The sequence below is a fragment of the Rattus norvegicus genome, chromosome 1 (genome assembly GCF_021556685.1).
Source record: "Rattus norvegicus strain SHRSP/BbbUtx chromosome 1, alternate assembly SHRSP_T2T, whole genome shotgun sequence".
NCBI lineage: Eukaryota > Metazoa > Chordata > Mammalia > Rodentia > Muridae > Rattus > Rattus norvegicus.
The window spans coordinates 252,046,134-252,060,127 of NC_141534.1; the positions used below are offsets into that span (position 1 = coordinate 252,046,134).

Here is a 13,994-nt window from a genome sequence, read left to right on the forward strand (position 1 = left end):
CACAAACAACCACCTGATGTCAGCGCCATCTTTTTATCTATATGTGCCACTCCCTACACATAATCTACACTTTGTCCCTGTATTTCCTCTGGTGATTATTTTGTACTTCCTAATAAGAAGGACTTAAGCATCTACATTTTGGTCTTATCTGTAAATTTATTATTAGGTATTGCAATTTTGGGGCTAATACCCAAATTAACAAAATCAAAAATGAATGGGAGATATAACAACAGAAATCGAGGGTACTTAATAAAAACAAAACAAAACTGAATAAAAAACAAAAAATGCCCAAAACAATAAAAAAAAAACATCAGACCCTACTTTAAAAGCCTATACCAGATACAGAGGTTAAATTAGGATGAGATAAACCATCTAAACAGTTCTATAATACCCAAAGAAAAATGAGCAGTCATTAAAAGTCTCCCAAAGGAAAAAAAACAGGGTTTTGTTATTCATGAAAGAGTAGAGTAAATGGCTCTGAGACTCTCTATTCAACATTGCCATTTCTCCACTTTCACCCTCTACATAATCCTTTCCCTGTCAATATTTCAGTGTTCTTTTGCACATGGATTCCTGGTTATTTTTTAAAGTAATGCTATTGGTGTTTTGTTCAGGAAGTTTTCCCCAGTGTCCATATGATCGAGAATCTTCCCCACTTTTTCCTCTATTAGTTTGAGTATATCTGGTTTGATGTGGAGGTCCTTGATCACTTGGATTTAAGCTTTGTAGAGGGCAATAAGAATGGGTCGATTTGCATTTTTCTACATGCTAGCCTCCAGTTGAACCAGCACCATTTGTTGAAAATGCTATCTTTTTTCCATTGGATGGTTTTAACATTTGAAATGTAAATAAAGAAATATCCATTAAAAAAAGGAGCTAACTCTAACATCTATGTTGTTGCCTATAGAAGAATTCAACTTTTTTATTGCTGTACATTATATTAAAGACGTTGTCATTTGTCTATCAGTTTATCTGTTGAGTAGCATCTGGTTATATTATGAGTAAGTAGATTCATACACACACACACACAGACACACACACATATATATTTATATATATATGAGATGTGCAAACTAATTCACTTGTGTATGATCAATAGTGAAGTTGCTTAGCTACACATATACTTAGAAGGAGATTCTTAGCAATTTAAAAGTTGTTATACAATTTTAAATTAATATCAATGATATATAATATACTTGTTCATATGTTGATCAACATTGTGTTTTGACAGTTTTTTGTTTTAGCCATGTGGTAGAAATGGATCTCGTGTAACCAAGCACAAGACAGAAACCGGGTCTCCATCTGTCTTTTGGCTCTGTATCTGTTGTTTTCTGTGCTTCTTACCACAGTTAATAGTTCATCTCTCTTCTATGTTCCTTTTGTCTTTTCTTGTCTTGGGAAATTTCCGTTATGAAAAAATTTAAGTATGAAAAACAGAGTTAAAAATAAAAATTTGTGCCTTATATATCATGAAAAAATTAAAGTAATTCTATGTTTTATGTTGTATAAACGCTCATCTGAATGATAAAGTAATTAAAGGATTAGTGAGCAGAGCAGACACCAGTTCCAACCTGGTTCTATGTACATTTGTAAGATAAAAAGAAAACCAGATACACTCAAGCTAATAGAAGAAAAAGTGGGGAAGAGTCTTGAACACATGGGCAATGGGTAAAATTTCCTGAACAAAACACCAATGGCTTATGCTCTAAGATCAAGAATTGACAAATAGGACCTCATAAAACTGCAAAGCTTCTGTAAAGCAAAGGACAGTGATATTTACACAAAACAGCAACCAAAAGTTTGGGAAAAGATCTTTACCAATCCTACATCTGATAGAGGGCTAATACCAAAATATAGAGAACTCAAGAAGTTAGGGTTAGCCACATAACCCTATTTAAAAAAATAGGGTACAGAGCTAAACAAAACATTCTCAGCTGAGGATTATCGAATGGCCAAAAAGCACCTAAATAATTGTTCAACTTCCTTGTTCATCAGGGAAATGCAAATCAAAACAACCCTAAGATTCCACCTCACAACAGTCAGAATTGCTAAGATAAAAAAACACAGGTGACAGCAGATACTGGCGAGGATGTGGAGAAAGAGGAACACTCCTCCATTGTTGGTGGGATTGCAAACTGGTACAACCACTCTGGAAATTAATCTGGAGGTTTCTCAGAAAATTGGACATTCCACTACTTGAAGACCCAGCTATACCTCTCCTGCCCATATACCAAAAAGATGCTTCAACATACACTAAAGACACATGCTTCACTATGTTCATAGCAGCCTTATTTATATTAGACAGAAGCTGGAAAGAACCCAGATGATCTTCAACAGAGGAACAGATTCAAAAACTGTGGTACATCTAGTGTGGAATACTACCCAGCTATTAAAAACAATGACTTCATGAAATTCTTAGGCAAATGGAATGAACTAAAAAATATCCTGAGTGAGGCAACTCGATGACATAAAAACACACTTTGTATGCACTCATTGATAAGTAGATATTAGCCAAAAAGCTTGAGTTACCCAAGATGCACAGACAACAGGAAGCTCAAGAAGAAGGATGACCAATATGCGGATGCTCCCACTCCTTCTTAAAAGGGGGAAAATATCCATAGGAGGGGATAGGGAAGCAAAGTTTAGAGCAGTGACTCAAGGAACGGTCATTTAGAGACTGCCACACATGTGGCCCATATATATATACAGCCACTAAAAGTAGATAAGATTGATGAAGCTAAAAATTGCATGCTGAAAAAGACTGGATACAGATCTCTCCTGATACAGAGGTGAATGCTAGCAGCAAACCACTGAACTGAGAACAGGACCCCTTGTGGGGAATTAGAGGAAGGATTGAAAGAGATGAAGGAGCTTGCAACCCCATAAAAACAACAATGCCAACCAGAGCTTCCAGGGACTAAACCACTACCCAAAGACTATACATGGACTGACCTAGGGCTCAAACTGCATATGTAGCAGAGAATAGCCTTGTTGGGGAACTAGTGGAAGGGGAAGCCCTTGGTCCTGCCAAGGTTGGACCCCCCCCACTGCAGGAAAATGTGAGGGGGTCAGTATGGAGGATGTATGGGGGGAATACCCATATGGGGGAAGGGGAAGAGAGAGTATGTGAGCTTATGGACAGGAAACCAGGAAGAGGAATAACATTTGAAATGTAAGTAAAGAAATATGTCTAATAAAAAATAAAAAAGAGGGATTCCTAGGGAAACTGGTAAGGCACAGTATGCTTTTCCTATTCTATAACAATTCTTCAAGCCTATGTAACCCCATCACCTTCCACGACATTTCCTCCCTCAATCTTCACTACTACTTTATTATAGTTATATTATGAAGCATTCTGTTGTTTACTGTTATCTTCATTTGCTAGCCTACATGAACTAATTCTGTTTAAAAATTATGCTATTGTGATTTCATCACAGGGTAATTGTAATATTGACACAGGGTATGTATGTTTAATTTTGAACACATGGTTCTATTTAAAAATAAAATTTTACAATAATGATAATTGTAAAATGAAACTTTGTCATATATGTGGAAAAATATTATTCATGATAATTTTTATTGGAAATGATAAAACTCTGTATTCTATAAATTTGACATCATGACCTTGACCTTAAGGGCAATACAATTATGATGAACCAAACAATTTAAAATGCTTCACAGAATAAAAACTTTCCCACAGAAACACATAAAATACTGGACTTTATTTTATGCCTTAATGAGATGAGTATTCTTTTATCTACACCAGAATTAGATTTATCACAAAGGTGAAAGCAGCTGCAAGAATTCATCTGCTCTGAAGGCCTGATTTAGGGGAAGACAACACTATGCAATCATAAACAAATGTACGCTCAAGGTGCAAGAGAACTCTGGCAAAGGACTAACCTTGATGGCTTTTTCAAAACCGAAGGTCTCTTCGTTTCATTCAGTTATCAATCTCATTAAAGACAATGGAACAGAAAGCTAAATACTGATATCCTAAATACTAAGTCCTGCAGGACATAAGCTGTGTCTTCCCAGGATCCTCCGGGAATGTTGTGCTTCAACACTTATGTCCTTACCTGTGATGTGTGGGTACTTCATCAAGAGCAAAAGTGCAAATCTCAGCGTTAAGCTTGATGTCTCTGTTCCACCAATAAACAAATTAGTCACCAGGATTGCCAGATGTTCTTGTGTATAGTTCATCTGCTGATTGCCATTTTCCTAAGAATGGATTGATACAATTTTCTGATAAATATTGTCCTTGAAAAATCAACTACAATTGAATAGAAAAGATTGGACAAATCTATATTGTTAATAAGATTGAGGTTTCATCTTATCCGGTCATAGGGAGATGCATTTATTCAAAGAAAGCTTACATACTAAACATAGAAAGAATATTGAAAGGCACTTGACTCTAATGCTTTACATCCCCTTCACTATATCAACACTGGGTTACAATGAGTTTCTTTGTCCCTGAGGTTCACTGATCCTTTATATTTTTAAGGCATCCATAGCTAGACTACCCCTTATTTATTAGGAAACACGAATTGATTTAGTACAAATAAGGAAGTAGAGACATTATGCTAGCTGCACCAAGCTTGTATAGAGAGTTTGCTTTAAACAAAATCACAAAGTTTTTTAATGCACTAACAAGAGCTAGCTGCACACTCTGAACAAAGTTCAAATTTTATAAATGAAGTGATGAATCACTCCTAGCAAGATTAGATAGATTCACAGTCAGTGCAACCATGCTCCACTTTATGTGAACATCAATTAGCAATATAATCTATATAATTTGAAATGTTTGATCATATAAACGACAAGATACTAAGTTGTGAAGAAAGAACAAGACACATTGGTGACCTCCACAACATAAAGAAGAGAAGGGGAGGAATGCAGGTGACAAAGATGCAAAGATCATGTGCTACAGGATTGTCAATAAGATTATAGATTTAAATGTTGAAGCACAATTATAAACAAAACATAGTTAGTTTTCTAATTGTCATCTTAATATCATCATAATTTCTAGAGGGTCTTCAGTGCATCTAATATTGTATGACCAACACTATCAAAAGCTCTAGCATTCTCTATTGATACCAACCAGAAAAAGACACTCATCTCCCTTTGCAATGCAGCTTCATGGATTTTTTCTAATCATAAATGTTGCAATTGTGGCTTTAAAACATATTCAATAAATGGTGCTGGTCTAATGATAGATCTGTATGTAGGAGAATGAGTATAGATCCATATTTATCAACTTTCAGAAAGCTCAAGTCAAGCACCTCAACATAAAATCAGATACACTGAATCATTTTTATTAATAATTTTATTAATTAATAACATTTTAACAGTTATCCCCCTTTTAGTCTTTCATCCACAAATTCCTCATGTCATATCCCTCGACTTTGTCTCTATAATGGTATTCCCCAACCCATCCACTCACTCTCATCTCACCCCTCTGACATCTGCCTTCTCTGGGGAATCAAGTTTCCACAAGTCCAAGTGCCTCCTCTCTCACTGATGCCAGATGAGGCAGTCCTCAGGAACAAATGGGAGCAATGGACCAGTACATGTATACAGTTTGATTAGTGGTTTAGTCCCTTAGAGCTCTGAGGGGTCCAGGTAATTGATACTGTTCCTTTTCTAATGGCTTTGCAATCCCTTTCATCTCCTTCTTCCCTCCCTGAGACTCTTCCATTATGGTCCCCAGGCACAGTCCCATGGTTGGCTATGAATAACTGCATTTGTCTTAGTCAGGTGCTGGCAGAGCCTCTCAGAGGACAACCATACCTGCTTCCTGTCTGTGAGCACATTTTACACCCCCAATAGTATTAGGGCTTGGTGTCTATGGATGGAATGGTTGCTATGGTGAAACAGTCTCTGAATTGCCTTTGTTTCAGCTTCTGATCCATTTTTGTCCATGCATTCCTTTTAGACAGGAACAATTCTGGGTTGAAAATTTTGAGATGGGTGGGTGGCCACATTCCTCAACTGGATACCATGTTTATCTAATGGAAGTAGTCTCTTCAAGATCTATTTCCCTGTTGTTGGGTATTTTGGTTACTATCATCCCCAGTGGGTCCTAGGAGTCTCTTGCAACTCTAGCATGGGACTTTTTAAATCTTCCTCAGGCTCCCGAGCACCCACCCCAACATATTTTAATTCCTTCTCCTGGCACTTTGGACTTCTCTCCTGTCTCTTCCTATAACTGGTCCTGTCCCCACCCCTCATTTTTATTCCTCTACCCTCTCCCAGCCAGATCCCTCCCTCCCTACCTCTGACTCCTGTGATTATTTTATTCCCAACTTTAAATCGGTTTGAAGTAGCCAAACTGTGGCATTTGATCTTGTTAAGCTTTATATGGTCTTGGAGTTGTATCATGAAAATTTTGAGCTTTGGGTCTAATATGCACTTATCAGTGAATACAAACTATGTATGTCCTTTGAGGTCTGGGATATCACACTCAAGATATTTTAATAGGTTACTCTATTGATATATTTTATGTAATTGTACCCTACTTTCTGTATCAGTTCTTCTGTGGAGAGACATCTGGGTTGATTCAAGCTTCTGACTGCTATGAACAAAGTGAAGCATGTATAACTGTTATGTGTTGGAACATCATTTGAGTATATGCCCAGTAGTGGTATATAGCTGTGTCTCCAGGTAAAACTATTTCTAATTTTCTGTGGAACCACCAGATTGTTTCCCAAAGTGCTTTTACAAGCTTGCAATACCACCAAAAATCAAAGAATGTTCCTCTTTCCCCAAATCCTCACCAGCATGTGCAGTCACCACAGTTATTGATACTAGCCATTCTGATTGGCGAAAGGTGGAATCTCAGGGTCATTTTTTACTTGAATTTCCCTGATGACTAAGGATGTTGAACATTTTTTAAGGTGTTTCTTCCCTATTCAACATTCCTGAGTAAATTATGTTTTATGTTTATTTTTATTGAATATTTTATGTATTTGCATTTCAAATGTTATCCTCTTTTCTCTCTGTGTGATTTCCACTCTCCTTCCTTCTGTTTCTATGAATATGCTCCCATTTCCACCTACCCACTCCCACATCAACACCCTGGGATTTTTCTACATTAGTGAAATGAGCCTACACAGGCCCAAGGTCTTCTCACCCTATTGATGCCAGACAATGCCATCCTCTGTTATATATGCACCTGGAGCCATAGGTCTGTCCATTTGTACTCTTTGGTTGGTGGTTTACTCCATGGGAGCTTTGGGGGTTTAGTGGGTTGACATTGTTATTCTTCCTTTGGGATTGCAAACCCCTCAGCTCCTTCAATCCTTTCTCTAACTCCTCATTTGGGGTCCCCTTGATGAGTTCAGTGCTTAGCTGCAAGCATAATCATCTGTATCAGTAAGGCTCTAGCAGACCATCTCAAGAGACATCATATTAGTCTATTGTCAGCAAGCACTTTTTGGCATCAGCAATAGTGACTGGGCTTTCTGGCTTCATATGCATAGGATCCCCAGGTAGGGCAATCTCTACATGACCTTTCTTCAGTCCCTAATCCACACTTTGTCTCTCCTTATCCTACTGTGAGTATTTTGTTCTCCCTTCTAAGAATGTCTGAAGCATCTACTTTTTGGTCTTTCTTATCCTTGAGCTTCATATGATCTGTGAATTTTTTCTGAGGTATTCTAAGCTTTCTACTTATCACTGAGTGCATATTATGTGTGTTCTTTTGTGATTGGGTTACCTCACTCAAGATGATATTTTCTAGTTCCATCCATTTGTCTATGAATTTCATGAAGTTATTGTTTTAATAGCTGAGTAGTAATCTACTGTGTTAATGCATTATATTTTCTGTATCCATTCCTTTGTTGAGGACATGTGGGTTCTTTCCAGCTTCTGGCTATTAAAAATAAAGCTGCTATGAGCATAGTAGAGCATGTGTCCTTGTTATGTATTAGAGTATATTTGGGTGTATGCCCAATAGTAGTACAGCGAGGTCCTCAGGTAATATGGTGTCCAGTTTTCTGAGGAATAACCAGACTGATTTCCAGAGGGGTCTGAGTATCATCTGAGTTTTTGATCTTAGCCTTTCTGATTGGTGGGAAGAGGAATCTCAGGGTTGTTTGGATTTGCATTTCCCTGATGACTAAGGATGTTGAACATTTCTTTAGGTGGTTCTTAGCCATTTATTATTTCTCAGAATTCTTTGTTTAGCTCTGTACATCACTGTAATAGGATTCTTTTATTCTCTGGAGTCTGACCTCTTGAGTTCTTTGTATATATTAGCCCCATCTCCAAAGTAGGAATAGTAAAGATATTTTCCCAAATTTTTGGTTGATGTTTTGCCCTATTGACAGTGTCCTTTGCCTTACATAAGAAGCTTTGCAATTTTATGAGGTCCCATTTTTCAAATGTTTTGTGTTAGAGCTTAAGTCATTGGTGTTGTATTCAGGAAATCTTCCACTGAGCCTATGTGTTCAAGGCTCTTCCCCAATTTGTCTTCTTAACAGAAGACAAAATTTCAGTGTATCTGGTGTTATGTGGAGGTCCTTGATCCATTTGTATTTGAGTTTTTTATAAAGAGATAAGATTGTGTCAGTTTGCAATCTTCTACATGCTCTCTTTCAGTTTAACTAGCACCATTTATTGAAAATGCTATCTTTTTCCCACAGGAAGGTTTTAGTTCCTTTTTTTAAAAAATCAAGCAACCATAGGCTTGTATGTTTATTTCTGGGCATTCAATTCTATTCCATTGATGTACCTGCCTAAATCTATACCAACACCTTGGAGCTTTTATCATGATTGCTCTGTAATACAGCTTGAAGTTAGAGCTGATGATTTCCCCTGAAGTTCTTTTATTGTTAAAGATAGTTTTCACTATCCTGAGTTTTTTGTTATTCCTCATCAATTTGTAAATTGCTCTTTCTAACTCTATGAAGAATTGAGTTGGAATTTTGATGGGGACTGAACTGAATCTTTAGACTGCTTTTGGCCAGAAGGCCATTTTTAGTGTGCTAATCCTGGCAATCTGTGAGCATGGGAGATTTTTCCATCTTCTGAGATCATCTTCAATTTCTTTCTTCAGAGACTTGAAGTTCTAGTCATACAGATATTTCACTTGCTTGGTTAGAGTCAGACCAAGGTATTTTATATTATCTGTGGCTATTATGAAGGGGTTCATTTCCCTCATTACTTTTTCAGTCTGTTTATCCTTTGAGTAGAGGAAGGCTACTGATTCTTTTAGCTAATTTTATATCCAGCCACTTAGCTGAAGTTGTTTATCAGCTGTAGGACTTCTCTGGTGGAATTTTTGGGCCACTTATGTACACTATCATATCATCTGCAAAGAGTGATATTTTGACTTCTTTCTTTTTCAATTTGTGTACCTTTGACCTCTTTTTGTTGTTTAATTGCTCTGGCTAGACCTCAAATTCTATATTGAATAGGTAGGGAAACTTGTAAGGCTGTGAGGCATCTTAGTCATCAGGAAAATGCAAATCAAAGTGACCCTGAGATTCTACTTCAGACCACTCAGAATAACTAAGATCAAAACACAGATGCCAGATAATTATAACGAGGATGTGGAGAAAGATGAAGATTCCTTCCGTATTGGTGGGATTGCAAACTGGTACAACCACTCTGGAAATCAATCTGGCATATCCTCAGAAAGGTGGGAATAGTTTTTTATCACTTAAAAAGCCAAGACTGGAAGTTGGAATTCTTTTTGTTTCCTATTGGTCTCCAAACAACTAGAAATATTCCCAAATATCTCTTTTTCCAGGAAACCCTCCATCTATGTTTCCTTTGTCTGTTCCTGAAGAGGAATAAATCCCAGCTAATTAACATACTGCTGTTTTTCTATTCATTTCATTGATCATTAGTCTTCCATGGCATTACCATGCTCACCAAATCAAGGCTGTGTTCCTAACAATAACAGTTCTTTATAACTCCAGATAATCTGACAGTCCTGGATCCCTGAAAGCAGACAGCATGAACCTAGGAGTTTGCTTACTACATTGCCAGGTTCTTTATCTGAGGGAACCTCCATCCAGCACTGTTTCCTCCATGTATGATGTCTTCATACATACCTCTAATCTTTCAAGTCATCCTTCTACTGACGGATGAATGGAAAATTAAAGGTGATATATAGAGACAATTGAATACTATTACAGCTTTAAAAGGACAGAAAGAGCTAATGTGATGGTTCAGAGGGTAAGCCTGAGAACAATCCCCAGACTCCCTGTGGTAGAAGGGGAGAACCAAATTCCAGAAGTTGTCCTCTGATTTCTATATGGCAACAGTGGCATATGAGCACACCAGAAACACACACACACACACACACACACACACACACACACACACACTGAATAAATAAATTAATAAATAAATGTGAATAAATAAATAAATATAAGTGAATAAATAAATAAATAAATGTGACTTAAATTTTTAAGGAAAGGAGTACTGAGGTGTGCTTCAGCATGGATAGATGAAGTACTAAGAGAAAAATACCATAAAAAAAAAAGAAACAGAAAATTAGCTTTCCAGTCTTCATCTGTGCCCAGACCACAGTTCTTGGACACAAAGCCTGCCTCAAAGAGGGACATGGGATAGCAGAACAAATAAAAAAGGAGGGCATGCTGACAGGAACCTGACATAACTGTCTCCTCAGAGTCTCTGCCTGTGCCTGACAAATACAGAGACAGATGCTCACAGCCACCAATTGAACTGAAAATAGGGTCCCCACTGGAGGCTTTAGAGTGATGGCTAAAGGATATGAAGGGTTTTGTAACCCCATAAGAAAAACAACAATATGGAAACCCCTCCTCAAAGGTCCTAGGGACTAAACCACCATCCAAATTATCCACAGGGATGGACCTATGGCTTCAGTCGCATATGTAGCAGAGAACTGACTTGTTGGGTGTCAATGGGTCTTGGTCCTGTCAAGTTTCCATGCCCAGGTGGAGGAGAATGTCAGGGCAGGTAAGCAGGAGGGATTCAATGGGTAGGTGTGGGAACACCCTCACAGTAGTAGGGTGAGGGGATGGAATAGCAGTTTTTTGCATGGGAAACCAGGAAATGGATAACATTTGAAAGTCAAATGAATAATATCCAATGAAAAACAGAAAAAATTATGCTAAATAAAATTAAAAAAAAAAGAAAAGAAATTCCTCTTGGCACATAATACTCAAAACATCAAATGCACAAAACAAAGAAAGAATATTAAAAGCAGTAAGGGGAATTCCTAGGAGGCCTTCAAGCTGTGGTGTCCTGAGTGAAGTAGATATCCTGGGATGTCTCCAGCTGTGGTATCAGATACTCTGAGTGCAGCAGATCTTACAGTATGTCATATGATTTTGTATCAAATGCTCCGAGTGCAATGGTTCTTCGGGGATGACTCAGGGTGTGATGTCTTCTAGGGAGAAAACAAACTACCAGTCTATCCCTGAAGAAAGAACAGGGCAGAAGGGGAGTGGTATTTGGCCACTCAATACCCAGCAATATATCCCAAAGATGCCCCACCAAGCCACAGGTACACTATGATCACAGTGGCCTTATTTGTGATAGCCAGAAGTTGAAAACAATCCAGATGTTTCAAAACAGAAAAATGGATGCAGGAAATTTGGTTCATTTACACAATGGAATACATCTCAGCTATTATGAACCAGGATATCCTGAGTTTTGTAGGCAAATGGATATAACTACAAAATATAATCCTGAGTGAGATATCTTGGACCCAAAAAACATGCACAGTAGGTAGTCACTAATAAGTGAATATTAGTCAAATAAAAATACAGAATATACAAGATACAGTTCACAGAACTCTAAAAGGTCAACAAGCTGAGGGACCAAAGATAGGATGTCTCAGTCCCACTTTGGAGGGAGAAGAAAGCAACAAAAAGGGTAGTGAACAAAATGGGAGGGAAAGAGAGTGGGAAAATGATTTTGTATTTGGTGGGAAGAAATGTCTGAAGCTCTGAGGGCCAGCAGAAAGTATGTGATTAGGCATCCACCGGAGGTAGAAAATTGGGAAGACCCTCCAGAATGTACCAGAGACCTGCAAGGAGAGATGTTTTCATGACTCAGATGGAGGGACCATAGACGAAATGCTTTACAGTAGGGAGAAGGACGTTGTAGAGCCCACTTCCAACAGAAAGACAGGGCATCAAGTGTGGGATGGTGTTGCTATCCCACAGTCCAAACTCTGACCCATAATTCTTCCTGCCTAAAAGAACTATAGGGAAGGAAATGGAGAAGAGCCTGAGGAAAAGTCCAGCGACTGGTCCAAAGTGGGAGCTGAAGGAGAGGCCCCCATGGCCTGATACTATTACTAAGGCTATGGAGTGCTAACAAAAAGGGAACTATCATGAATGCCCTCCAAAAGACCCAACAAGCAGCTGAAAGAGTCAGATGCACATATTTTCAGCCATCCAATGAACAGAGGCTGCTGACACCTGTGGTTGAATTAGAACATTCTGGAATAAGCTGAGGGATAGGGTGACCCTATAGGAGGACCAGCAGTCTCAATTTAACATGGACCCCCAAGATCTCTCAGAAACTTTATGCCCACCCAGTCACCATAAAACAATGGATATGAGGCCCCTAACACATGTACACAGAAAACTGTCATGTCTGGGTCATTCACAGAAGATGCACCTAGCACTCAAGAAGTGGGAGGCCCCAGAGAGTTTAAAGATCTGGTGGGGTGAGTGGAGTGGAGACATGCAAGTGGAGATGGGGGGAAAGGGATGGAGGTATGGAAATAGAACTGTCAGAGAGTGGACTAGGAGGGGACTAAAATCTGGAGAGTACCAAAAAAGAAGAAAATAATAATAATAATAATAATAATAATAATAATAATAATGAGAAGAAGGAGGAGAAGGAGGAGGAGGAGGAGAAGAAGAAGAAGAAGAAGAAGAAGAAGAAGAAGAAGAAGAAGAAGAAGAAGAAGAGGAGGAGGAGGAGGAGGAGGAGGAGGAGGAGGAGGAGGAGGAGGAGGAGGAGGAGGAAGAGCTGAAAGCTGGACACCAGGAGCACTGACACACCTGAGAGCAGAGATAAAACCCCCACTTCTGCTGTGAGGGACCAGTCTGGAGCCCTCAGGACACACAAACCCAGGAGCATTGTGAGACAGGATCCTTCTTGTTTCTGCCTATGCCTGTAGCTGACAAGGTCCCACAGCTTGCTGTGCCCAAAGCCTATGTGGGAGAGAGTTGGACTCTCAGAAGTGTGAATAATCCTGAGAGCTCAGTGGAGACCTCCACTTCTGCTCACATTCCAGGCCCAATAGGAACTCGCGTAGAACCCTCTGGACACAGGGCCTAGGAGCAGTTGGGACAGGAAACTTACAGTATGTGTGCCTGCGCTGGGAGCTGACCTGGTCCCATGGCTCTCTGTACACATTTCATGCTGGAAGAAAACCAGTCCCCAGGAGGACTGACACGCAGGCTTACATGTTGGCCAAGCCAGTGTCAGAGACAGCAGGATCATCAAACACCAGAAAAAAAAAACAGTTGACAAGAGACATGTGCACAAACCTAAGCAACAGAAACCAAGACTACTTGGAATTATCAGAACCCAGTTCTCTCACCAAAGCAAATACTGGATATCTCAACACACCAGAAAATCAAGATTTGGATTTAAAATCAAATTTCATGATGATGATAGAGGATTTTTAAAAGAACATAAATAACTCCCTTTAAGAAATACAGGACAACACAGGTAAACAAGTAGAAGCCCTTAAAGAGGAAACCAAAAAATTCCTCAAAGAATTACAGGAAAACATAGCCAAACAGGTAAAGGAATTGAACAAAAGAAAAAATCACAAAAGGAGACAACCATGGAGATAGAAAACCTAGGAAAAATATCAGGAGTCATAGGCACAAGCATCACCAACAGAATACAAGAGATAAAAGAGAGAATCTTGGGTGCAGAAGATACCATAGCAAACAGTGACAGAACAGTCAAAGAAAATGTAAAACATGAAAACCTCCTAGTACAAAACATCCAGGAAATCCAGGACA

At 38.7% G+C, this 13,994-nt stretch overlaps 1 protein-coding gene across 1 annotated transcript in view; it reads right to left on the reverse strand.

Annotated features, from left to right (window-relative positions):
• The window catches only part of Cyp2c12 (cytochrome P450, family 2, subfamily c, polypeptide 12), a 57,174-nt gene that overhangs the window by 18,028 nt on the left and 25,152 nt on the right, over window positions 1–13,994 (reverse strand). The window contains exon 6 of the mRNA NM_031572.2: window positions 4,080–4,221. Coding sequence (NP_113760.2) covers window positions 4,080–4,221 — 142 coding nt within the window. The remainder of the gene's footprint in view (window positions 1–4,079; window positions 4,222–13,994) is intronic.